We start from the raw sequence: 25,293 nt of genomic DNA, 5'->3' as shown, positions 1-25,293 counted from the left end.
TGGACGGTGGTTGATAGGCAGATGGTGATGCGCAAAGAAAGCAGGCTGGTGCGAATGTAGAATAGTATAACCACGAAATCCAGGGCTAGATCTCACTGTCCTGGAACATGTTTACCCTGCCTGTCTTTAGCTTTTATTGCTTTCTTCTTGTCTTCTTTCGCCTTTTTTATTCTACTTTTGTTCAAAATGATTTTATATATTAATACTGGGCTGGGTGCGGTGAAGTTAGGAATGGACAAACCAGAGTCCAATATATTATACCAATGGACTGGGCTAGGAAAGCTACAGAAAAACAAGCCAGGCCAGGCCCATGTTTTAAAGAGATTGAAATATGTTCTCATTCATATTTCTGGGCTTCAGCTCCCATCCGAGATCAGACCAATAATAAGAAGATATTGGATCAAGGCCTAGCCATTCATCTTCCATCTTGGATTCCAATGGACCACGGTGTGCTTGAGAGATGAAGAGGTTTCTAGTCCCAATAGCAAAATATTTTGTCACTACACCCACCATGTAAAGTTCTAATCTAAACTACGAAAAGGGGGACTCGAATTCGGTACAGAATTGAGAGCACAATTGCTCTAATCAACTTGGCTAAGCTCATATCTACTGATTTGTAATTTTGGACAAACATGGAATGATTACACTTATAGGTGCATTTTCTTTAAAACAATTGTGTTCATATATATAACATCAAATACAAATTTTGTACCCTCCAGGAGAAAATATTCGATTCTTTATACCCACCAGCATGATAAAAAGCATTACATCAAAGCCCTAGTATTACACAATTGGTAATTTTGTACAAGTAAATAATGAACCGGGCTGATAGAGCGCCGAACCGGAGCCCAACCTTACGGCCTGGACGGTGGAATAGAAAGATAGTGAAATAAAAAACTCTCACATATAAAATAGCACACCAACATCTGTACGCTAATAGTAGATTCCAGAACGCAAAACTAGTGTTCATTTTATCACTCCATTCTTTTTCGCTCTCATAAAAACCCTAGCGGGCGGTACAGAATCTCAGAGAACTCTAGCCATGGGTACGTCACCTTCAGTAACATATACATATTTGTTTATTTCTTTATCTAATTACTTGTGCATAACAATCTTGCTTTCCTTTTTCTTTTACATTTGTCTCTACCTCTCTAATTTTTAATTTTCGAAGATTTTATTTTCCCTTGATCAAACTCCGGTAGATCCACTGGATTATAGGCGATTATTAGATGATTTTATGAGTTATGGTCTGAATCTTCCTTGTGTTTATTCTACTTTGTCAGGGTTTGCCTTTTTTTTTTTTTTTTTTTTTTTGTTTCAGTTATTTTTTGTTCAAATTGATATTTTTGTGTGGTATTTGATTAAATTTTAGGATTGATTGACCTCCCGCAGTTCAACGCCGATATCAAGAAATAAATTCTTTTAATCTATTTGAATTCTCGTTGTTTCTGGGAAACTGAGCAATAGAGTTCAGAATGAAGTTTAGCGCATAACTATAATAATTTCGCTTGTAAATTATATATTTGCTCTGGTTACTAGTCGTTTATTTGAGGTTGTGGTGAAAATTGAGATATAGTTTTAATTACTTATTCAATTTTCTGTAAATGGTAGATATTGAGGAGGAAATCCGATCGTTACAGCTTGATTCGGCAGGTATTTCTGAAAGGACATTGGAATTTAGTTATTATGGTTCAGACAGATAATTGTTCTATGGTAAAATTTCAGTTTTGTATTAATGCTTTGTGTATATATTAGCAGAAGATAATGGAGTTGTTAACCCAGAAGCTGCACTGACGGAAGTTGAGAATTCCAATAAGATGGAGGAAGGTTTGTATTATCATCGAATACTTTATTATGTCATTGTTTTGTTAAGGAGAAGTTGTTTGAGAGGGCAGAGTGTGCTTGTGCTATATTAACTGTTATATGCTTAGTATTAACTGCTAACGGTTACTGTTTGTGATGGGTGATACCTTGAAATCTAGTGATGGTTACCAGATTTGGATGCTTGTCTGAAGAGAACGAAGAATTATGTTGCTAATCTAGAACCAAATGTTTGTAATAAATTTCTTATCTTCATATTACATGGAATTGGCCAATCATAAATCAATGACTACCTACCTTACTGTTTATTTATGAATGGAAACTTGTTTGGTGAAATTAATTATTTATGCAGACCTAAGTTTCCAGGGATAGAATTGCTAAACATTATTCCACCTCTAAGTTTTAATATTTTTTTAGGAGAAATAGGATATTAAAGCTTAATGGGAGAGTTTCACTAATCTTATGTTTGGTAGGAGATATACATTGAAGATTCATTCTTCTTCTTTTTTTCTTCTTTCTAATATTGGAACAATTTCAGATTCCAATGAAGAGGTTCATGCACATTCAGTTAAGCCAGAGGTGGTTGAGCAAAAAGGTAGCTTGGAAGCTTCTTTCAGTCCGTATTAAATTTTTTTTATAATTATGGGCATATTTGTGTTGTTTTGTAGTGCATCACCCATCAGCTTTCTTATCAAATTCAAATATATATTCTTCTTGGATGTCAATTTTTGGCTTGAATATGCAGGGAAGGAGAAGATAAATGTGGATCCAGAAGAAGAACATGATGAGATGGAACTAGATAAGAAGAGGCACTTGAATGTTGTTTTCATCGGCCACGTTGGTAAGTTTATTTTTCTCAGAAGGTTGCTTAATTTAGTATTTCTGGCTTTAGATTGCTGTCCTAGTTGCTTGTATTAGAACTATATGCATACCACTAGCCACTAATGTTCTCACACACTCACACTATAGGGTCCTAAGTGATAATGCATATCCCGGTAATGTGGACACTGTGACTTCATTCATTTTTCATAACTTTTATATTTCTTCAATGGGTGCTGCCAGCTGCATCTCCCATCTGTCAGTTTCCCAGAAATTACAAGGTAGTAACACATGAAGGCCACAAGACTAACAAGTACCTTATCACCTAAACTGGGCTCTGTACTTTCTAAAGGGCTTCTCTTTTCTTGAACCAGCAAAATAAAGCAAGCAATGAAACTTCCACTAACATTTGGCTCAGCTTGAATGACCTGGCTTTCTTATCATGCCAATAATTGACGTATAACCTATGACAGATCAATTTATTCCAATTTTTTTTTTTATATTGTTGTAATTCTGTCTATTACATTGTATTTGTCTCATTTGGTGTTGTGAAAGGCTGCAGGTCTTGAATGCATTTGAATGTATGCATGCATTAGTTTTCAAATAGAGTAATTCATATGCCATTGTTTTGGCCCTATTGCCTACTTGGTATGTCGATGTATAGTAATAACGTGTCTTGTATTGGTTGCAGATGCTGGAAAGTCCACAACTGGAGGCCAAATACTTTTCCTTAGTGGTCAGGTTGATGACCGTACAATCCAAAAATATGAAAAAGAAGCGAAGGAAAAAAGTAGGGAAAGCTGGTGAGCATATCCTAGTGCTATCTTATTGTGAACTCATTCTGTAAGAACGTGCATGGGGAAAATTGCTTTCTATTTTCTTGTCAGCTTTTAAAAGTATTCATAAATGAAGGTAATAGAATTTTATGAGTGGCACTGCTTAAAAGGTGTAAGTTAGGAGTGGAATTGGGAATGAGTGTTGAAGTAGACTTCGACAAGGAAGTAGGGTGACGGCTTTTTACTTTTGAAGTCATATGTTAAGAGTCTGGGCTTCAGCTTTCTTGATTATTACAGAAGTCAGTACAAAATAGCAACCTTAGCACCTTGTGACCAAGATCCTTATCCCCTTGAAAGACCAGTATCTTTTGATATTTTTATCTTACACATGCAAATAACTAGTAAACAATTTCACTTGTCTAGTGAGGTCTGATAGCTATTCTCAATATTAGTACATATATTTGGTGGCATCTGATATTGCTCTCTCCTGTTCCTTTCTCTTTGTTTTCTCACTGTGATGTCAAAAGACAAATTTTTTAAAATTCAAAACTGCATTAACATATATCATCTGAAGCATTAATGGACCATTACATATGCAGCTTGCAGTTTCTTTTTCTGTTCATGCTTCATTGACTATGGTTGTGTCATATCTGCTAGGTATATGGCCTATATTATGGATACCAATGAAGAAGAGAGGGTTAAGGTATGATTTGAATGATTCAGTTACAAAGTTGCTGCAATGTAATTGTCATCTTCTTAAGTCACTGTTAAATGCTAACTGATGGTGCTTACAACACCTATTTTGTCAAAGGAACGGCTTGTTTTCGCTGTAATTATTTATTGTTGGAAATCTCATTGCAGGGTAAAACAGTTGAAGTTGGACGAGCACATTTTGAAACAGAGTCATCAAGATTTACGATTTTGGATGCACCTGTGAGTGAATTTTGTTTTCAAAACAAGACTTTGTATCTGTTTTTTTGTTGGTCAAATTTACATCACACAACAGAATGGGAAAAGTATGAAAGAGGATAAATGTCTGGTTGCATACTAAGCCGGCATAGGAACAGAGTGGTTACATTTAATATGGTTGAGTGACCCCAGGATAAGTTGAATAGTTCAGTATCCAGAAACAAGATTGTTTTCCAAAAACTGTGTGACATGTAGAGCACTGAGTATGCATCTGAGTTATGCAAGTGGTTTTGCTCGATCTTTTAGTATTTTGATAAGTGGATACTGTACTAATGAAGAATGATTACAGTCTATCTAGCTATCTGCCCCGTTTTTTAGTTTTTGATATCTGTTTTGCTTGGTTTAATTATATTTGTCATCATTAATATGGTTTAGCTAGCTTTGTTGGAGGAATGATACTGAGTAATGCATGTTTGTTATCAGGGGCACAAAAGTTATGTTCCAAATATGATCAGTGGTGCATCTCAAGCTGATGTAGGAGTACTGGTGAGTTATATCCGTGACGTATAATTACTGCATCAATCCTACATATGTGAACTTTGTGTATTTAAATTTCTTTCTCCTCTCTCTATATTTAGGTTATTTCTGCTCGGAAAGGAGAATTTGAAACTGGGTATGAGAGGGGTGGACAGACCCGTGAGCACGTTCAGCTTGCTAAAACTTTGGGTGTGTCCAAACTGCTTGTTGTTGTAAATAAAATGGATGATCCTACCGTGAATTGGTCAAAAGAAAGGTACTCTACCATTCCTCTCTTGTGTGTGCCCCTGCCCCAATGGGATTAGTGATATCTTATGCTGTTAATTTCACCAGATACGATGAAATTGGGTCAAAGATGGTGCCATTCCTTAAAACATCAGGCTACAATGTGAAAAAAGGTATGCAAGGATGATTTTGTTTTGCAAACTTTTGTGGTTTTGGGATTTAGGAAGTGATATCTTATTTCTATATTTTCTTTTAGGCTGGGTCTATTCCACCGACTTACTAATTCTGCTGGATTTCTAATTTAAGTTCTAATGTTATTAGAAGCAGAATGGGTTTAGGCAATTTACTTTTCTCAAGCTATGGTTACCCTATGTTTGATCTTGATTGAAAAGGGGAGGACTGGAAGGCATGGTTTCCCTTGTTTGATAGGAGTGATGAGGGAGAATTGAACAATAGTGGAGGGATTGGCAAATTGTTGGGCCTGCAAAAGGTCCCTCCAAATTAAAGAGATCAGAGGAGAAAATAAGCGAAACCTTACTTTTTCAATGCAAATATTTGTAATCAAGTCAGGACATAAATTGGGTTTTAGTAGATCGTGATTTTATGCTTTCGTCTCTCTACTTGTTTGTGCTTATTATGTCCTTTTACTGAAGAAGAAAAGAGAGACATTATTTGTGTTCCTTTCCTTATCCTCTCCACCTCTTATGCTTCTCCTTTCACTTGTCCTTCCTACTTTCTAACCATCTCGGATGCCTGATAGCTAGCATTCTTACTTTCTTTGGAGCATTGGCAATTCTATGTGATAATTGAATATACAATTATACCCCATTTATCTAAATCCCCTGATCATCAATGGGTTAGGCGATGTTGAAGCCACCCAGAGTCTGCAGCTAAGTGTGGCTGTAGCTTTTGTTGACTACTGAATCTTTTTCTGCTTTTCCAGACAAAGTCCCTACCCCCCTCCTCTTCCCCCTTCCCTCCCTCTAATTGTTTTGAGTGTGTGGTTAACCATTTACTTGATGGTAATTGAATGTTACATCAGTGGATTTCTTCTTAGTTCTATTTTGATTGCTTTTGTTTTTTCCGGAAGATATTGCTTTGTATTATCATGATGTATTGACTTATGATGTCATTATTTTGTGCTTTGCCTGCACAGATGTCCAGTTCCTACCTATATCTGGTCTGGTTGGTACAAACATAAAAAACAGAGTGGATAAAACAGTATGTTCATGGTGGGATGGTCCTTGCCTGTTTGAAGCCCTTGATGCCATTGAGATTCCTCTACGGGATCCCAAAGGTCCATTCAGGTACATGGTTAATTAATATTGCCTTTTTATTTTTCCTCCCTTTTTTTTCTTGGTTTTTCTCAGCAATAGAGGAAGTGTCCAATGACAAGTGTTTTACATTTTTGTTAGCTTATTTAAGAATCTTTAATCCGCTGACTTTCAGAACCCTCCTTATAACCTTTGAATACCTTAAGTAAGCATCTGTATTTGTGTTTATCTATTTTTTTTGGGTTTGCTTCACTGTCTGATTGATGTGCATATGAATGTGTTACTTATTGAGGTATTTGCTATTTGAAAATTATTCTCCCCTTATAATACCTTGACAAAGCTGCTTTTATTTTGTTTGTTTTTACTGTGATGAGTGGCGTTTAGTCTAGTTGCTTCAAATTGTCAAAGTAATTGTTTGGCAATGGAATTTGGATCACTGGCACTGTTATAAAAATATAGGGAGCGTGGAGTATGATGTGGGATCAGTAGCTCCATGGGTGCGTTAGTAAATTGACAGAGAAGAACGAAATTGCTGATTTATGGCTAATGTTTTTTCTTTGATCTTTCAAATTCCATCTGTAGGATGCCTATCATAGACAAATTCAAGGACATGGGAACTGTTGTTATGGGCAAAGTGGAATCTGGTTCGGTGCGAGAGGGGGATTCGTTGTTTGTCATGCCAAATAAGGTTCTGCCCTGTTCCTTTTAATATTCTATTTTTTTTTCTTTTCCTCCTTATAATTCCCCTTTTATAATACTGTGTATTAAGAATTACAATTGAAAACATTGGTTTGCAGGTTCCAGTGAAAGTTGTTGCTATATTCATTGATGAAGATAGGGTCAAACGTGCGGGACCTGGTGAAAATCTACGGGTTAGATTATCGGGCATCGAGGAAGAGGATATATTGTCAGGTTTTGTCTTAGCCAGTGTTGGTAAGTTCCCTTTAATTACATTTGTCCATTCTTAAAGACTTGCTATCCTTGTACGTTAGTAGTATTGTACTATATTTCTTGAAATAAAAATATGCATTATTGTTGCATGTTCGTTGTTTTCCCTTGAAGGTTTGAAGCATAAGATTAGTTGTTTTTATATGTTTATTTAAGTGAAGAGAAGTAAGAAAAATGGTAATGGGCAAAAGACGATAAATGAGAGAAGTGAGGATAAATAGAATTATTGAAACTGTTTTTGGTTAGCTTTTATTTCTTAGAATCAGTTTTTATTATTTCTTTTCCTTCTCTATTTTGTAATTGAGATAACAGAAAACAAAAAGAAAAAAGCATTATCAAACTGGCCCTGGTTAATAATACCATTATAAACTTTAGTTAATTGAAACTCTCCCTCTCTTCTTTCCCTTCCTCCATTTTGACCCTATTTTATTTCATTTAGTTTTGGACTGCAATATATCTGTTGATATGCCAATTTTTTTGTTACCTTTATACTGTCCTACATTTTTACTATATTTGTTTAATAATTTATCTTTTGCTCTAAGTTTGCTTCTTATTTTAATGCAGCAAATCCAATACCAGCAGTTACAGATTTTTTTGCCCAGTTGCAGATCCTTGAGTTGCTGGACAATGTATGAAGATTCTCTCTCTCTCTCTCTCTCTCTCTCTCTCTCTCTCTCTCTCACACACACACACACACACACACACACACACACACACACACTCATAGAGCTGACCAGCATCTTATTTTCCTTTTTTTAATTTATAATTTATTTATGATCTTGATTGGTGAACATTTGTATGTATCTAAAGCCCTCAATATACTTCTGTTTAGGCAATCTTGACGGCTGGCTACAAAGCTGTCCTGCATATTCACTCAATTGTTGAAGAATGTGAGATTATTGAGCTCATAAGTCAAATGGATCCAAAGACGAAGAAACCTATGAAAAAGCATATTCGTTTTGTCAAGAATGGTGCTGTTGTTGTGTGCAAGATTCAGGTTTGTAAGGTTGTGTCCTTTTAAATGTTTTAAACTTGCATTTTACTAGTCATAATTTCTTTGTAAAGTAGTGTATTATCCCCAAATTGCAACTAGTTTCTTCTGGGGTTTGGCCGATTGGCGGTTGTCTTTCTTCATTGTTCTCCTATATGTATTACAGCAGATGAATGCCCTTCATCAGTCTCCTTTCACGACCTGAGCAAGGCTCATGGTTTCTGTTCCTGGTCCTTAAGACTGTTCTCTTCCCCAAACCCACCCACACACAAAAAAAAAAAAAAAAAAAGAGTAAATTTTAAACATAATAAAGTTGAGCAAATCAGTTTTTAAATCTTTGTTACATTTTGTTTACTTTGATACAATTGTGCACTGGTGCTGCCACAGGTGAATAATTTGATATGCGTCGAGATGTTCTCAGATTTTCCACAACTTGGAAGGTTTACTCTTCGTACTGAAGGTGCTAAATCCTTACCTTCTTGATCCATCGAGCATGTTTTTGGTGTGTGGTAGTAAATTTTATTTCTATGTATGTTCTGCAGGAAAAACTATTGCAGTGGGAAAAGTAATTGACCCTCCATCAAATTACTCCCGCAAATTAAGTTCTTAAACAATTTTGATCTTGAGGGTAAGCCCTTTTAAATGGACATCATTTAAATACTAGATGGCTTCAAAGCATTCTAAGAAGTTTTACTACATGTTGGAAAAAGATGTTTTTGTTCTCTCTTCTGAATTTTGTGATCCCACCATAACCTATTGTTTCAGAGCTGGGTCAGTAGGACTGGCGGCATGATGGTTCCAAGTCAGCTCAGGATCTTTCCTACTTACTCAAAGTGTATCGATTCTGGTATCGGGTTAATATAGTTGGTAGGTTTATGATGGTATATACTGTTGCTGGTGGCCACGTACTCGGGAGTGAGCTTTTGCCGGGTACGGTGGGCATCTTTCATTTGTATGGGTGTAAAGTAGTCTTGATTTGATTCACCCATTGTTGGGTTTATTACATGATTCAAAGTCTGACCAGTCGTTGATCAGTCTATTTCATTAATGGTGGTTATGATGGGCTTAACATATATATATATATATATATATATATTTTTTTGAGAAACTTTAGTACCAACTCACTAAAGATTCTATATCAGTACGATTGAAATGAGTTCGGTGTGCAGACATTAGGAAAATACACCCTAGACAATTTTACGCAATTACCTTTTGCTATAGGTGTATTTAAGCTGTGTTTGTTAATTTGGAGTAAAAAGTGAGAATGTGCAGCCCGTTATAATTTCAAGCACATTCCATGAAGCATGGGTGTAGTCGGTTCGGTGCAGTGCAGGAAATGGGAGATGAATTTGACTCTTTCAATTTGCGTGTCCATTTTATCCTCAGGTTATGTCGTCGGGTTAAATGTTAGTTGATGGCTAAAATTGTAGCTCTCTAAAATATTAAAATTTTAAAGAATAGTGTAGGGTTTTTTGATATCCAGCCATGGCTATATTTTATGGCTCTTAATTTTTATTTATTTTGAGAAAAGCTATGGTATAACACATATTCCATTCTGCAAGAGTTTGCAACACTCACACACACACACACACATATATATATATATATATATATATATATATATCAGTCTCCTTCTATTGAGGATATCTATTTGAGGGACGCCTTTTGGGGTACCCTATAATTTTTTTTTTCCAATAATCCAAATCATATTTTTTTAAAGTCTTTATTCATAGATCATCTTTACAAAAAATTAGACAAATTGGAAACTATTTCGACATCCAATTGTGTCTTACAAAATCAATGAACACGGTGCTTCAAGAAAGTATTAAAATTTCAATAACTTAATTGAGTGGTCAAATGATATCGGATTCAAGTGATTTTTTGTAGAGATGATTTTTGAATGAGTATCTACAAAATAGACGGTTTGGATTAGTGAAATACAATCCGGAGTGGAGCCTACAAGAGGTGTCCCTCAAATAAACTTATTTGAGGGATCCCTCAATGGAAGCTGTATATATATTTATATATATATATATATATATTAAAAAACGAGTTTAAATATATTAGGTTAAATGGAAAAAAAAAGATATAAAAAAGAGAAAAAGCTAGTTGACATCAACGAGCTTTTAATATCAACTTTTGGATCTGCAGTTGTATAAGATTGTACGTTCTCACGTTGGGCCTACGAAAAAATTTGGCCTATGCATAGCTGGGTAACAAGTGCCCTGATTGGAAGGCTAAAGGATTAAATTTGGTTTGGCCAAATTTTTTTTCAGTCATGACTAAAGATGAATTTTATATTATTTGAGAGTTTTATTTGGCCTAGATCCATAACTGGAGATGGCCTCGTATGATCAGTGGAGGAGCTGGAGAATAACAAAACAAGAAACGGAAATGGGTGTTTGATTGATGATGAGATAGGAGGAGACCCAAATCCACGCAGAACCAGCGGATCAGAAAGGCCCTGCCAGCCTGTCTTCCCCAATATCATTCACGACTGACGCAAGCACGCACCCCAAGTGAAGTTGCCAACACACAAGTCACTAACAATTGTGCACCACAAAAGACTCTTTTTCTCCCCTTGCACTGAGGAGATGGAGAAAATCAAGTAGCCCTGCTCCTGCTCCTGCGATGGATTTTCTTGCTCGCCTCACCTACATTATTAACGTTAATTAATTCATGCTTCACTTACATACCCTATTGTCTCTACAAATTTACACATATTCCTTGTCTTGCGTTGCTTTCCAAGAGAAAGCGAGACACACAGTAGAGAGATATAGATGGCAGAAGAATTTCCTATGATCGGTGGAGATGGCCCAAACAGCTACGCCAAAAATTCCATTTCACAGGTATCTTTATTTATTTATTAACAATTCATCCATTCCATTCCCTTCCTTTTCAAGTTCGAGTACTCGAAATCTCTTTTTCTCGACAGTGTGTTCCCACTTTTCTTAATTCCATTTGCCATGATTCTAATAATCTAACCAATGTTTATTTGTTCATCATCTTAAGATACATACACAGTAGTGCTAAGGACGTCAACAAATGATACTTTAAAAAAAAAAAAATATATATATATATATGTATATATGTTTAGTTTAAACATGCCGTTATTATTTTGTTAATCATCATCAATTTCCTGCAGAGATTAGCAGCAGATGGTGCAAAGGGAATGTTAGTTGTATCAATATTCGAAAACCTTGACATTCAAACTCTGCCGTCTCGGCCTACTACTGCTTCAAGCACAATATTCCGGATTGCTGATTTAGGTTGCTCTGCTGGACCTAACACATTCATTCAAGTAAAAAACATAATTGATGCCGTATCTCAAAAATACCACCAGTCTGCTGTTGAACTTCCAGAACTGCAAGTATACTTCAGTGACCTTGTTTCAAATGACTTCAATTATCTCTTTGCCACTCTCCCCCGAGATAAGCAATATTTCGCGGCAGGAGTTCCAGGCTCTTTTCATGGAAGACTCTTCCCTAAAGCCTCTCTTAATTTTGTCTACTCGGCATATGCTCTGCATTGGCTTTCGAAGCTGCCACAAGTGCTAAGCGATGCCAACTCTCCTGCATTTAACAAGGGTAGGATTTTGTATGGCAATGCGCCTTATGAAGTTGGCCAGGCATATTCAGCTCAGTATGCCAAGGACATTGAGTGTTTTTTCCATGCTCGAGGACAAGAGCTTGCCCCTGGAGGCCTGATGGTGCTTTTGATTCCGGGGCGTCCCCATGGCACGCTTCCGGCACAGGGTTCTCTTGCCCCATTTTTTGCACCCTTGGAGTCTACTCTTGCTGATATGGTGAATGACGTACGTAGCAACTTTCACAAATTATCTTCTCCTAAAGTCAAAGATATATAATACTTTATGAATTAATATGTGCATGCAGGGTTTATTAAGTGAGGATAAATTTGACTCTTTCAACTTGCCCTTCTACTGCCCATCTGTGGAGGAGTTGAGGACACTCATAGAGGAAAATGGTTGCTTTGATATCTTGAAATTGGAGATCGAAGCCGCTCAGACGCCTGCATATCCTAGTGTACAACAATGTAGAGCTGGGATGGAGGGCATTCTCAAAAAACACTTCGGGGATGAAATTATAGAATTGCTTTTTGATCGATACTTGTTAAAGGAAAGAAATTGGTCAACTATTGTAATTAGCACAATCCTAGTGATTAGATAAGATTGAGTCAATCACAGCTATTGTGATTGACTTACTTAGAATAGATTTCCTATTTACTTAGAATAGCCTTTGCAATCTGTATAAAGCTTGTACAATATAGTCTCATTGATATTGATATACAAACACAGAATTCCATATTCTTTCATGGTATCAGAGCACCAATATTGGTGACTCTGCCCAAACGTCTTCCGCTACTACAAACCAACCAACCAACACAGATCACCAACATGGGTGACAAAAAATCATCCGAATCTGAAATCAACATATCCGATCCACTCAACCTACACCATTCAGACTCACCCGGCCTTGTTCTCGTTTCCAAGCCTCTCGAAGGCCATAATTACGGTCAATGGAGCCGTTCGATGCGAATTGCCTTGAGTGCTAAAAACAAACTAGGATTCATTGACGGAACCATCAAATCCCCAGCAAGCACCGATGCCAAATCTGCTATTTGGCAGAGATGCAATGACATGGTGTTATCGTGGATTCTGCAATCACTACATCCCGATATCGCAAGCAGCGTGCTTTACTGCACCAGCGCATCCATGGTGTGGAATGATCTTCAGGACCGGTTCTCACAGAGCAACGATTCTAGGATTTACCAAATTAGCCAAGAAATCGCCGAACATCGACAAGGGCACCTTACGATTTCAGAATATTACACCAAACTCAAGGCCCTATGGGATGAATTAGATTCCTATCATGAACCCATCATCTGCAATTGCGAGGGTTCCAAAACACGTGCCTTAAGAGAAGAGAAGGAGAGAGTTATGCAATTTTTAATGGGTCTTAACGAACCTTATTCAACTGTGCGTGGGTCGATTCTGATGATGTCACCGATCCCCGACACACGTCGCGTTCATGGCTTGATCCTCCAACACGAGCGGCAGATGGACGTGGCAAACCGTCAAATCGGATCCCATGCTATGCAAACCGGTCGCTATACAACCACCAAGGGCCGCACAAGCTCCGGCAACTCAGCAGCGGTGAAACCCCCTAGTGCTGGGGATGGCAAGCACGGCTCCTACTCAAAGAGGTCCCTGAAGTGTTCTTATTGTGATGGAGACACTCACACAGTTGACAATTGTTATTATCTCAATGGTTTTCCTGTGGGTCACAAATTGCATGGCAAGAATGTCAAGCCCAAAAACAAAAGGCCTGCTGCCTACACTGCCGAAAAGGATCCAATTCCAGAGCATGACAGCAAATCCAACGGAAGCCCAACTTTCACCACCGAAGAATACAATCAATTGATCGCTCTTTTGCATAACCGACCGGGTAATTTTCCACTTGCAAATGCAACAGGTATTGTTACATCCACCTGCAATCTTTCACAGCATGACCCACATTCAAATATATATTGGATAATGGACAGTGGAGCCTCAGATCATATTTCATGTTTTGCACCTACACACAACACAATCAATACTCAACATGATTTTGTTGGTTTACCCAATGGAGGAAAAGCAGAAATCAAAAGTATTGGGTCCATTAAATTGTCTGAAGCCTTAACACTTGATGGTGTTCTTCATGTACCACAATTCAATGTGAACTTATTATCTGTGAGCAAATTGACACGAGGGTTGAAATGTATTGTGATTTTCTTTGCTAAGTTTTGTGCTGTGCAGGACGTGAACACGGGGAGGACGATTGGCCTGGGCAAGCATTTTAATGGGCTCTACTACCTCAAAGCTACCCAAAATCCACATTTAGCTCATCATGTTCACCACACCTCCCACCTTTGGCACCAACGTCTGGGGCACCCATCCAATGCACCTACTCAATTCCTTTCCAATAAAATTCCAGAAATTGTCTGTGATCCACATCATGTTTGTGATATTTGTCCTTTAGCAAAGCAAACTCGCTTATTTTTTTCTCCATCTACTTCAATGTCATCCAATGCACCTTTTGATTTAATTCATTGTGACATTTGGGGGCCACACAAAATTCCCACTCACACTGGTGCACGATATTTTCTAACTCTTGTGGATGATTTTACTCGATTTACATGGATCCATCTCTTACATTTTAAATCGGAAACACAAGGGGTGATAAAATCATTTTTCTCTTGGGTTCAAACCCAATTCAATCTCCCTGTCAAAACCTTGCGTTCCGATAATGGGAGTGAATTTCTATCTCTCCAAACCTTTTTTAGAGACAAAGGTACCATTTTCCAACACTCATGTCCATATACACCCCAACAAAATGGCATAGTTGAGCGAAAACATCGACATCTTTTAAATGTGGGCAGGGCACTCCGTTTCCAGTCCAACATTCCTTTACGTTTTTGGGGGGAAAGTTTACAAACTGCATGCTATCTCATAAATCGCCTCCCCACACCCTTACTCAAACACAAATCCCCATATGAAATCTTGCACCAAAAATCTCCCGATTATTCTCATTTACGGGTTTTTGGTTGTTTGTGTTATGCTACCAATCTCCTCCCCAAACACAAGTTTGATGCACGGGCCCGTCGATGTGTCTTCTTTGGTTATCCCCTTGGTCAAAAGGGTTATCGTCTTTATGATCTTACTGCACAAACATTTCTTTCATCTCGAGATGTGGTTTTTCACGAAAATATATTCCCATTTTCTACATCCCCGTCCGAAAATCAAGATGACACAATTGTCCTACCCACTCCATCCCATGACCCATTATCTCTCCCAGAACCCCATCTGGCCCACAATCCCCATCCAGCCCATGATCCACAGACCCAGGTAACCCAAGACCACACCATCTCTGATTCGCCCACTCCTTACCTACATCCCTCTCCCGTGGCATTAGATGCCGCCCCTCCTTCATCCCTTGACCCATCAGCTTCGTCTCCGCCTATCATACCAGATCTTCCCACTATTCCTGACAGGACCCGACCCAATTTTCACTTTGAAATTCGAGCCAAGTCCTGTGCGTGTCCGACACCTGGCGAATGTCGGGCACAAATGACCTTTTTGCCCTCTTTCTTCAATTTCTCTTTAAAATTTCCTTAGACTTCTGCCGAAAATTCGGCAGAGTCCCCCCTGTATTTTGACCAGTCCCAAAATTCCACCTGTAAACAATCTCAAATATTTCCACCCAACTGCCAGAATAGGATAAACCAAAATTTGCCAGATTCAAATTTTCCAATAAACTCGATATCAGAGCAATTTTCTAAAGTTCACGGGTTTTCAGGAAAAATTTCTACAACTTTACCTGACTTTGAAGCGTGGAGGTTAAAAGTGGCCCGGTGGTGGATCCTATGCACTTCTACAACCTGGGGGCGAAAAACAAGTTTTAAACTGTGAGTGGACAAAAAGTGAGATTCTTAAAATCCAGCTAAAATATAATTCCCCCATTTTGAAATAACTAGGGATATATATACATCGAAAATTTAACTATATCTCCATATAAAAGATTCTATAAGCATGAATTTGTATACTAATGAAGAAACTTACATAATCGATCTGATATAAAGATATTATTGCCTGGAAGAATCAAAGAACTGGTATACTGAATAAAAATACCAAAAATACACATGTGCAATTACTGAGAGACCAATATAAAATGGCTGAAAATCATCCTTGAATAAAAGAAAGCTCAAAATCCTTTAAAACTTCGTTCGACTGAATTTACTAAAAAAATGAGTAAACAATATCTGCAGTAAAAGCTTTAAAATCCTTTAAAACTGCCACCTAATTGTACCCCTGTTATATCCGTCAATTCCCTGGCAGGTCTCGGGCGCCACGCAGCCCACCCGAGCCGCAAACTGGCGAAATCAAGGGACTATGATCAGCCTGTCCCGCCGGCAGATTCCTCGGTGACACCAAGTCAGCTCGAGTCGCTCTGGCAGGATGCAGGGGACCGTGGTCAGCCTCATCCGCAATCCTGGCAGGTCTCGGGGACACAGAGTCAGCCGAGCCGCAATCCTGGCAGGTCTCGGGACACCAAGTCTGCCGAGCCGCAAATCCCGGCACTCACGGTCCGAGCGTCCCCGAAACTCGTGAGGCAAGTCAAGTGCACTGACTGAACTATAATCAGACTGGATGTCCGTAGACATCGGTCCGACTCTTGGTAATCACCATAAAGAAAATGGGTACAAGGTGGGTTTAAAATAGATTCCTTTAGAAAATCCGATTAAAACTGAAATCTCAAATTGTGCTGCTGTCTCATCTGATTTCAACCTCAAACTCTGTTTCTATGACTTTTAAATAAGCAACACATATTTATAAAACTGTTACTGTACTGATCAAGTTCAGAACCGTAATAAAACTTACTCAAGATCAAATAAAGAAACTTATTCAAATAAATTCATTTCTAAAAACTTATTTATATAAAATCAATATAAACTCATTTATAAAATTTATTTATATAAAAGCACATCAATCATTCATGAAATCTGTTTTATGAAAGAAGGTCCACTCACAGATGGTCCGAGCTACTCCGATCCCTCGAAGATCTCTTTTATAATTCTGTCGGGCTCCTGGTGCCTTACTCGATCGATTTGGTGAAGAATTGAAGGAGAAAATCGAGCTGGAAGTTCGGGTGGATTCGAACGAACATCCGTCGGAAAACACGATTTTCCGGCCAGCTCAGGGCGGCCTCGGGGTTGAGGTCGGTTGGAGAAGGTAGGGGACTCGATGGCGGTTCCAACGCCACCGGTCCCGTGGCCATTGGAGCTTGGAGGCGGCGCCAGCACCTTCTGGAAGTCGGTGGCCCGTTTCGCGCAGAGTCTGGGTTTATATAGATGCAACTTCGAAATATTTACGGTTATGCCACTGAGACTCTTTTGACCATAATTTTTTCGTTACAACTCCGATTCGGGCCCACTCCGTGTCTACGGACTCCTTTCGCCGTGCTCTACGCAATGGCGCAAGCGAAATTCCCAAATTCTTTCTCGATCAAAAAGTCAAATTTTCCCCATTAATAATGCAAGGGCAAAATGGTCTTTTTACTAAAAGATATTTTCCTTACTTTTTAGATATTTTCTTTCTTTTTAGATATTTTATTTTGGGTTCTTACAATTCCCTCATCACCTTCCATCGACACCCACCCCCCTCCTATTCGCAAATCCACCCGCACTACCAAACCTCCTTCCCACTTCAAAGATTACCACGCTCACCATGCTGCCCTGCTTGCTCCTGGCGCTCCTTCCCCAATCACGTCTGGCACTCGCTACCCCATCACTCGGTATGTCTCTCACTCCAATTTTTCTGAGCATCATAGAATTTTTGTCAACAATATCTCTCAATTGGTTGAACCCAACACCTATGAGGAGGCACGACATCACCCACACTGGGTTGAAGCCATGAATTCTGAAATTACAGCTCTGGAGGAGAACAACACTTGGTCCTTAGTTCCATTGCCAGCTGGTCATCGTCCGATCGGATGCAAATGGGTTTTCAAAATTAAATACAATTCTGATGGTTCTATTGAGAGATACAAAGCTCGCTTGGTCGCCAAAGGATTCACCCAACGTGAAGGCATTGATTATACTGAGACATTTGCTCCTGTTGCTAAGCTTATCACCGTCCGATGTCTTCTCACCATTGCTTCTGTCCGCAATTGGCCACTTCATCAGATGGACGTGCACAATGCTTTTCTTCATGGCGACCTTCATGAAGAAGTCTACATGCTTCCACCACCGGGGTATCGACGACAGGGGGAGCACACTGTGTGTCGCCTTCACAAATCCTTATATGGTCTCAAACAGGCGTCTCGAAGTTGGTTTCGTAAGTTTTCATCTGCTATACAGAATATTGGTTTCTTTCAATCCAAAGCAGATTATTCTATGTTTACACAAACACGTGGTAAATCTTTCACTACTATATTGTTATATGTTGATGATATGATAATCACTGGAAATAATGATGATGCCATACGAGACCTTAAACATTTTCTCGGCACCTGTTTCAAAATCAAAGACCTTGGACCTTTAAAGTACTTCCTTGGAGTTGAAATTGCACGGTCCAAGTCTGGCATTTCTTTTTGTCAACGGAAGTATACACTAGATATCTTGGAAGATGCAGGCCTACTTGGTGCTAAGCCTGAAAAAATTCCTATGGAAGCCAATGTTTCCCTCATGCCTACTGGAAGTGACCCTCTTAAAGACCCTACTCGCTATCGCAGACTTATTGGCAGATTAATCTATCTGACAATAACAAGACCAGAAATCACATATGCAGTAAATACACTTAGTCAGTTTATGCATGAGCCTCGGAAGCACCATTTTGACACAGCACATCGGCTTCTTCACTACCTTAAAGGAGCTCCTGGCCAAGGGTTATTATTCTCTTCGAATGGGCCACTACACTTGACTGCATATTGTGATGCGGATTGGGCACGATGTCCTTTTACAAGGCGCTCGGTTACCGGATATTGTATCTTTCTTGGCAGGTCACTCATATCCTGGAAAAGCAAGAAGCAGGTTACTGTCTCAAGGTCGTCTGCAGAAGCTGAGTACCGCTCCATGGCAGCTACCACCTGTGAACTTACTTGGTTGCGATACCTCTTACAGGACCTACAAGTGGAGCATCGCCAACCCGCCACCTTACTTTGTGACAACAAGGCAGCACTCTACATTGCAGCCAACCTAGTTTATCATGAACGGACCAAGCACATCGAATTGGATTGCCATACTGTTCGGGAGAGAATTCAAAATGGAGAAATTCAGACAGCTCATGTGCAAACAAAACATCAAGTTGCTGATATCTTCACTAAGCCGCTGCCTGCACCCTTGTTCCAATCCCATCTTGGCAAGTTGGGTGTAATAGACATTCACACTCCAACTTGAGGGGGAGTGTTAAAGGAAAGAAATTGGTCAACTATTGTAATTAGCACAATCCTAGTGATTAGATAAGATTGAGTCAATCACAGCTATTGTGATTGACTTACTTAGAATAGATTTCCTATTTACTTAGAATAGCCTTTGCAATCTGTATAAAGCTTGTACAATATAGTCTCATTGATATTGATATACAAACACAGAATTCCATATTCTTTCAATACTCGAAGAACAAAAATATTGCAGGAAGTGCTTCCCTTGTTGCTGATGATGGCCTGGCTGTTGGGTTCTTCGTTCTTGTCAAGCGCAAATATCTTTGATTAGCAACCAGGTAAAACCTACTTTATAAGTAATTTTATAGGATGGAAGAACCAATCAAATATCCTAAATAAAGGTGATGGCTTTGTTTAGCCTGCATATCCTAAGGTGAAGTGCTCTATTTTTTTATAATTTTTTTTTTCTGCTTTTTGGCTGGATGATGATTAGAAAAATAAAAAAAATAAAAAAATCTTCCATCCATGTCATGGAGATTAGATTATAAAAATTTATATATGGTCGAGTACGTTAATGATCTTCTTCAACTAATAAATAATGGTATTTCTTGACTTTACCATGACTTTGATGTGAAGCTAAGAAGACTCGTACACTTGGAGAGAGCATTCTCTCTCACAAAACACCTTTTGGTGTGCCTGCCTGCCTGCCTGCCTGCCGAGACACTCAGACATGTAGTTTGATACTTGAGGAGAGGAGAGCGGCTTAATTTAAGTAGTTTCTTTCTTCTGAGGAGCAATTTGCCGTTGGGTTTGTTTACTAGTACTCTGAGTCGTAGGCCTTCCTTCACTTCATGGTAAAGTCAAGAAATACTACCAACTGGACTGCTCAAAATTCCTGTTAATTTGATCGTATACACATTGCTTGCTTTTCATATTCAATTAATCCAATGGATCTCTGTTCTTGTTGTTGGGTTTTTAAGGGAACAAAAGAGTGATTTTTTATTTATTACAAGATTTTTATTAGGACTTTTCTAGAGTTTACAATAATTCTCTCTTAAAACTTGACTTCGTCAAAGTTAGTGAATTTTTTTGAGTTTTCTAGTTTCTTCTAGATTTTTCTATATTTTTCAAGTGTGTATTAAATTTAACACTTGTCTTTAAAAAGAAACAGATCAATGAATAAGGACAACAAGTTTGCCTTGCACAGCTCACTATTTTCATTGGTTTTTACTTGTCGTAGTTAATTTGGGGTTTTTTTTTGGGAGATTCACTATTATACCCAATATGGAGGCCCAAATTATAAAAATACCCTATATAAAATGGACTTTAGAAACACACCCAAAGCCCATTTATAACATAACAAAAAAGCTTTTAATTTCTTATAAATTACAAAACTGCCATCAATTTCTTAAAACAAGCCCAACCCCAAAATCTCATAAAAATACCTAAAGCACTCAATAGGGCATCAAAGTAATTTAATAATCAATATTAAATTCAATAAGGCTAGCTATCATTTTTTGGGTTTTTTTTGGGTTTGTTTATAGGAATTCAATTGTGTTAGGGTTTATTTATAATATTAGTGCTAGAAATGGGTATATCACTAAATATCTCTAGAAACTTCTATACTTTTGTAGCTATTGTTTAGCCATCATGCTCCACTGCCTGTTCTTTTCTCCAGCCACAAGTGTGTGGCTTCATCTAGAATATTCTCTGCATATTTGTGTGTTGCCGACATTCCATAATCTAGTTTGTAATTTCTTGAGTTTTCTAGAATTGCGTAGTTATATCTACACAAATATGCATTACTTTTTTCAACAGGGACATTAAAGGGAAAAGAGAAGAGAGATGGACAAAATGGTGGCTTAGTTTGTCTTGGCAACATAATTTTGTATGCAAAGAGATCAATCAATTAATCATTTCGTTTCGGAAGTGAGTATCAAATGAACCATTAAAAGATTAAACTTTTTTAGAACTGAAAGGAACTTTGCTGTTAAGTGGAGTTCTTGGCATAGCTGTTGGGGCCATCTCCACTTTTCATTGGATATGCTTCAAATTTACTGCTTTCCTCTGCCGGAGCCATCTCTCTGTTTCTCTCTGTTTTGCGGGGGTCAGGACTCAGGGGTATGGCTGGCAGTGGCACAGATTGTCACATGGGGGTCATTATTATTATATATATTCTACTGCTTCTGGGTACTATAACTATTACTAGACAAACAACGTAAAAAAAAAAAAAGATATTTAGTGATATATTCATTTCTAGCACTAATATTATAAATAAACCCTAACACAATTGAATTCCTATAAACAAACCCAAAAAAAACCCAAAAAATGATAGCTAGCCTTATTGAATTTAATATTGATTGTTAAATTACTTTGATGCCCTATTGAGTGCTTTGGGTATTTTTATGAGATTTTGGGGTTTCATTTTAAAAATCAATGCTTTGGAATTTTATGATAAAAAATTAAAAGCTTTTTTGTTATGTTATAAATGGGCTTTGGGTGTGTTTCTAAAGTCCATTTTATATAGGGTATTTTTATAATTTGGGCCTCCATATTGGGTATAATAGTGAATCTCCCAAGTTTCTAATGAAAGCCACACACTTGTGGCTGGAGTAAAAGAAACCAAGTCGGTGGACTTGACGATGTCAGCAAAGAATGCCTATAAATTGGTATGCAATGCAATAAAGCAAAGTGGAGTCAACAAAAACAACTCCCAAACCAGACATGGAGTGAACCAATCAACTCCTAATCTATGGAGTAAACAAGCCAACTCCAAACTATTACGGAGCCAAGAGCTACCCAAATAAAGCTATGTTGAGGAGCCAATAAACTCACCAATCTTAGTGAAGGGCCAAATAGCCTAAACTAATTTATAAATCAAGTGTGGTGGTCAATAAGTCAAAATAAGCTAAGGAGGAAGCCAATTAGCCTACACCAAGCTATGTACTATTTTTCTCTAATATAATAAAATTACTTTGTTCAACTGTTGTCCTATTGTCCTAAACCCCTTCACACATAAACCAACAAGTGGTATCAGAGCAACACACATCACACCTACAAAATACTAACAGTCCCTATAGCATTGGTAAATAGTGAGTGCTATAATCATATAATTGTTGTTTTGAGTTCTTGAAAATCACTACTCACAAAGATATACAATCATTTTATGTAAAGAGATACCCAATAGAAAATTATGGATCCCTCTCATCAAAAAATAAAATAAAATAAAATAATGGATCCCCATCCCCTCAATTAAAAGTAGCATGTACAATCTCTTATTTTGCAGAGAGGAATCGTTGACATTGCCAAAGAACTTCTACACAAGGAAATTGCAGAAAAGCTTGACATAGAAATCTTGTTCAACATCAATGGAAAGGGAACTTAACACAGTTTTGTCCACAACGGACTAAGACCTATGCATTGTTTTTGCATTTTACAACTTTGATTTATAAGGACGTTTGGATTGAGGAAATCATATATTACAATGCTTGCAGTTGCAGTTGGGTATGAAATTAAATGCTCGGCTCGGTTTTGAAGGCAGACTAGAACAGAATACTATGCTTAATTATGCTATACATAGTTGATCAAACTGCAGGCAAGTTGGGGAAACGAGAGGACTTGAAATCAGTCATTCCGTGGCTTGTTCTTGAGAAATCCTTGCTTCACTTTCCTTCATGCCCTTGTCTTGTCTCAAGCCCCATAGAAGCTGCCCCTGGAGGCCTTGTGCCTGGCTTTTTGTCGCCTGTGGTGGCCATACAAGACTGCTGCGGGCACATAATTCTCTTGGGTGTGTCTTTGACACTTCGTTTGGAAATGCAACTCAAGCCTTGTGTGTAGAAGGGACAATAGAAGCATGAATGGCTTTGTTAAGTTGGTGAGTCACAGCTCGGAGCTCATACGAGTCATATAAGGTGCTACCGCTGTGCCTGGGGCTCAGCCTCCATAGAAGGAAATATATATTTTTTAATATTTAAAAAGTATAGCCGCGCGGCTATACTTTCTAAATATTTTCGAATATTCAACGACTAGCCGCCCGGCTATACTGTTTAAATATATTTTAAAATTTAAAGAGTAGCCGGGCGGGTATACCATTTAAATATATTTTAATATATAAACAGTATAGCCGAGCGGTTATACTGTTTAAATATATTTGAATATTTAAGTAGTATAGCCGCACGGCTATACTGTTCGAATACAATTGGCCCTCACGAAACCCAAAAATAAAAAATTAAATAAGAAGTGGAAAAGCCATGCTTTCCCTGGATTTGGGTTTTTCTTCGATTCCTACACTCAGAACTTTCCCTCTCTGTGTGGATCAAGCTAAGGCTGATCGGCGAGATCCATTTCCATCTCCACGGAACGTCACTGTAAGTTCCTTTGTTTTTTTTTCAAAAACTTTCACTTTTCATTTTCTGAAATCTTCACGTTTGAATGTATTTATTGATTATTATTTCAAAATCGAGACACGCTCATGAATATGTATTCGTAGTTACATATTAGAAAGTATGTACGTATGTTATGCTTTGCTTTTAGACTATTCCGTTTGGTTTCCGAGAAATTGGAATAGAAAGTGAAGTATGAAGCGGGTTTTGTGTGGCGTGAAGGCTGTGTGTTGCTTTGGTCTCTAAAGATGGAGGTGTTTTGTTTTTCCACAAGACTGTCATTTTAAACTGCTATATAACTAGTTCATCATTGTGATCCTAATATCACTTGTCATGTAAATAATCAAATCTGTGATAAACACCTCTCCCCCCCTCCGCGCCCCGGCCCCCCCCGCCCCCAAAAGGACAACAGAGCTGTTTGATTTTACACTGGTTGCTTCTTAAGAATTTCAGAAGACATTTCTTATAGCTGGTACATATTTGTGTGTGTTTTTCTCTAATTCAGGGGATAGTGAGTGAAGAGAAAGCAGATTCGTTTAACGTACCAATATATTACATGTCTCCTCAAGAATTGGAAGCTTTAGCATAGAGAGAATGGAGACCTTGCCTCGCATCTTGCCACAAGGCACTGTCTCTGGCTCTGGTGCCCAATTAGTTACATCTCACATTAGAGCTGCCGTTGAGGGACTCATCAAGCAGCACTTTGGAGATGAAATCTTAGATGAGCTCTTTGACTTGTGCCGTAAGAAATTTGAAGAGCAACCGTCCATGTATGAGTCAGGGATGCCGGTTAATTTTCTTGCTGTGCTTAAACGCAAGGCAACCTGTTGTTATGGTGTGTTTGGTGTTTGTGAAGCTATAGTTAAACTTTCTTGAGCTTCCTATCTTGTTATGTGACTGATTAAAGTGGCATGTAAAATCGCAGTTAATTATATATTTGTAATAACTTGAGCTTCATATAATAGTAGTGTGAAAATAAAGCTCATTTTAGATGAGCTCTTTGACTTGTATAGTAAGAAACCTGATGATCAATCACCACTTCCTTTAATTACTATACCGCTTTACCTACCACTTCCCTTTCACTCTCAATCGCACAATGCTTTTCGCCACTAGCAAGTTTTCAAGGTCCCTCGTGCTTTCCCTTTCATTACCTTTTCTTACATTTATTATTTATTAATATCTGAGTTTTTTCTTTTCTTTTGCTTTTATTTTTTGTTAGATTTGTCAGGTTCTTCATGCAGAGAGGCCCTGCTCAACTCAAATGGTTTTCGTTTTATTTTCTTTTGGCTATTGGATGTGTTTGTTCTTTACTTTTTGGTTACTTGTATTCCTACAATAATTTGGATGGGATAGCATGATTTTCAGATACTGAATCATTTTTGATATCGAAAGCCCTCAATATATAAAGCTATAATTGAACGGGGTCCTAATACATTCTGTTCTGTGCATGATGTAGTTGTATATTACTGTTGTTATTTCCATAAAAGTGATTGGTGAATCGATATCATGCTAACTTATAAGATACACCCCTTTATTCTGCAACAGTTTGATGAAATTAGAAACTTTTAATCTGCCAACAATAAATATTATAATACATATATAGATGCATCTTAACATCTATATAACTTAGAAGCTCAACCACAGGGTAATCTTTCAGTGCCGGCATGGAGGAAA

The 25,293-nt window shown here is 38.0% G+C and overlaps 2 protein-coding genes across 6 annotated transcripts; both read left to right on the top strand.

Moving 5' to 3' along the window:
* The first annotated feature begins 782 nt into the window (after positions 1-782).
* Positions 783-9,456, top strand: LOC117627384 (eukaryotic peptide chain release factor GTP-binding subunit ERF3A). Of its 4 annotated transcripts, none has more exons than XM_034359458.1 (19): positions 783-1,046; positions 1,612-1,653; positions 1,759-1,827; positions 2,360-2,416; positions 2,567-2,662; positions 3,332-3,443; positions 4,074-4,119; positions 4,278-4,349; positions 4,809-4,871; positions 4,964-5,118; positions 5,196-5,260; positions 6,244-6,394; positions 6,944-7,049; positions 7,159-7,294; positions 7,874-7,938; positions 8,142-8,306; positions 8,688-8,760; positions 8,843-8,928; positions 9,066-9,456. In XM_034359458.1, the coding sequence occupies exons 1-18, from the start codon at positions 1,043-1,045 to the stop codon at positions 8,908-8,910; spliced, it is 1,545 nt and encodes a 514-aa protein (XP_034215349.1). In that variant the 5' UTR covers positions 783-1,042; the 3' UTR covers positions 8,911-8,928; positions 9,066-9,456. The 4 variants fall into 4 exon arrangements, with proteins under 4 accessions (XP_034215349.1, XP_034215348.1, XP_034215351.1 ...); XM_034359457.1 differs by having other exon boundaries at positions 926-1,046; positions 1,756-1,827; XM_034359459.1 differs by lacking the exon at positions 1,612-1,653 and having other exon boundaries at positions 934-1,046.
* Positions 9,457-10,522: 1,066 nt separating this feature from the next.
* On the top strand, positions 10,523-19,932 carry LOC117628816 (loganic acid O-methyltransferase-like). Of its 2 annotated transcripts, XM_034361349.1 has the most exons (5): positions 10,523-11,149; positions 11,446-12,114; positions 12,194-12,423; positions 19,465-19,575; positions 19,874-19,932. In XM_034361349.1, the coding sequence occupies exons 1-4, from the start codon at positions 11,081-11,083 to the stop codon at positions 19,562-19,564; spliced, it is 1,068 nt and encodes a 355-aa protein (XP_034217240.1). In that variant the 5' UTR covers positions 10,523-11,080; the 3' UTR covers positions 19,565-19,575; positions 19,874-19,932. The 2 variants fall into 2 exon arrangements, with proteins under 2 accessions (XP_034217240.1, XP_034217239.1); XM_034361348.1 differs by lacking the exon at positions 19,874-19,932 and having other exon boundaries at positions 19,465-19,661.
* Positions 19,933-25,293: the final 5,361 nt, after the last annotated feature.

The sequence above is a fragment of the Prunus dulcis genome, chromosome 5, assembly GCF_902201215.1.
Source record: "Prunus dulcis chromosome 5, ALMONDv2, whole genome shotgun sequence".
NCBI classification, from domain to species: domain Eukaryota; kingdom Viridiplantae; phylum Streptophyta; class Magnoliopsida; order Rosales; family Rosaceae; genus Prunus; species Prunus dulcis.
Note: the sequence above shows the minus strand (reverse complement) of the source record. Positions and strands in the feature narration are given on the sequence as shown.

Excerpts from the sequence above, each read along its gene's own strand:
- LOC117627384 (XM_034359457.1), top strand. Across the intron at positions 4,872-4,963 it reads AAGCTGATGTAGGAGTACTG|GTTATTTCTGCTCGGAAAGG; the intron begins GTGAGTTATATC and ends CTCTATATTTAG. Across the intron at positions 7,295-7,873 it reads TTTTGTCTTAGCCAGTGTTG|CAAATCCAATACCAGCAGTT; the intron begins GTAAGTTCCCTT and ends ATTTTAATGCAG.
- LOC117628816 (XM_034361349.1), top strand. The coding sequence starts at position 11,081 with ATGGCAGAAGAATTTCCTATGATCGGTGGAGATGGCCCAAACAGCTAC. Across the intron at positions 11,150-11,445 it reads CCAAAAATTCCATTTCACAG|AGATTAGCAGCAGATGGTGC; the intron begins GTATCTTTATTT and ends AATTTCCTGCAG. Across the intron at positions 12,115-12,193 it reads TTGCTGATATGGTGAATGAC|GGTTTATTAAGTGAGGATAA; the intron begins GTACGTAGCAAC and ends ATGTGCATGCAG.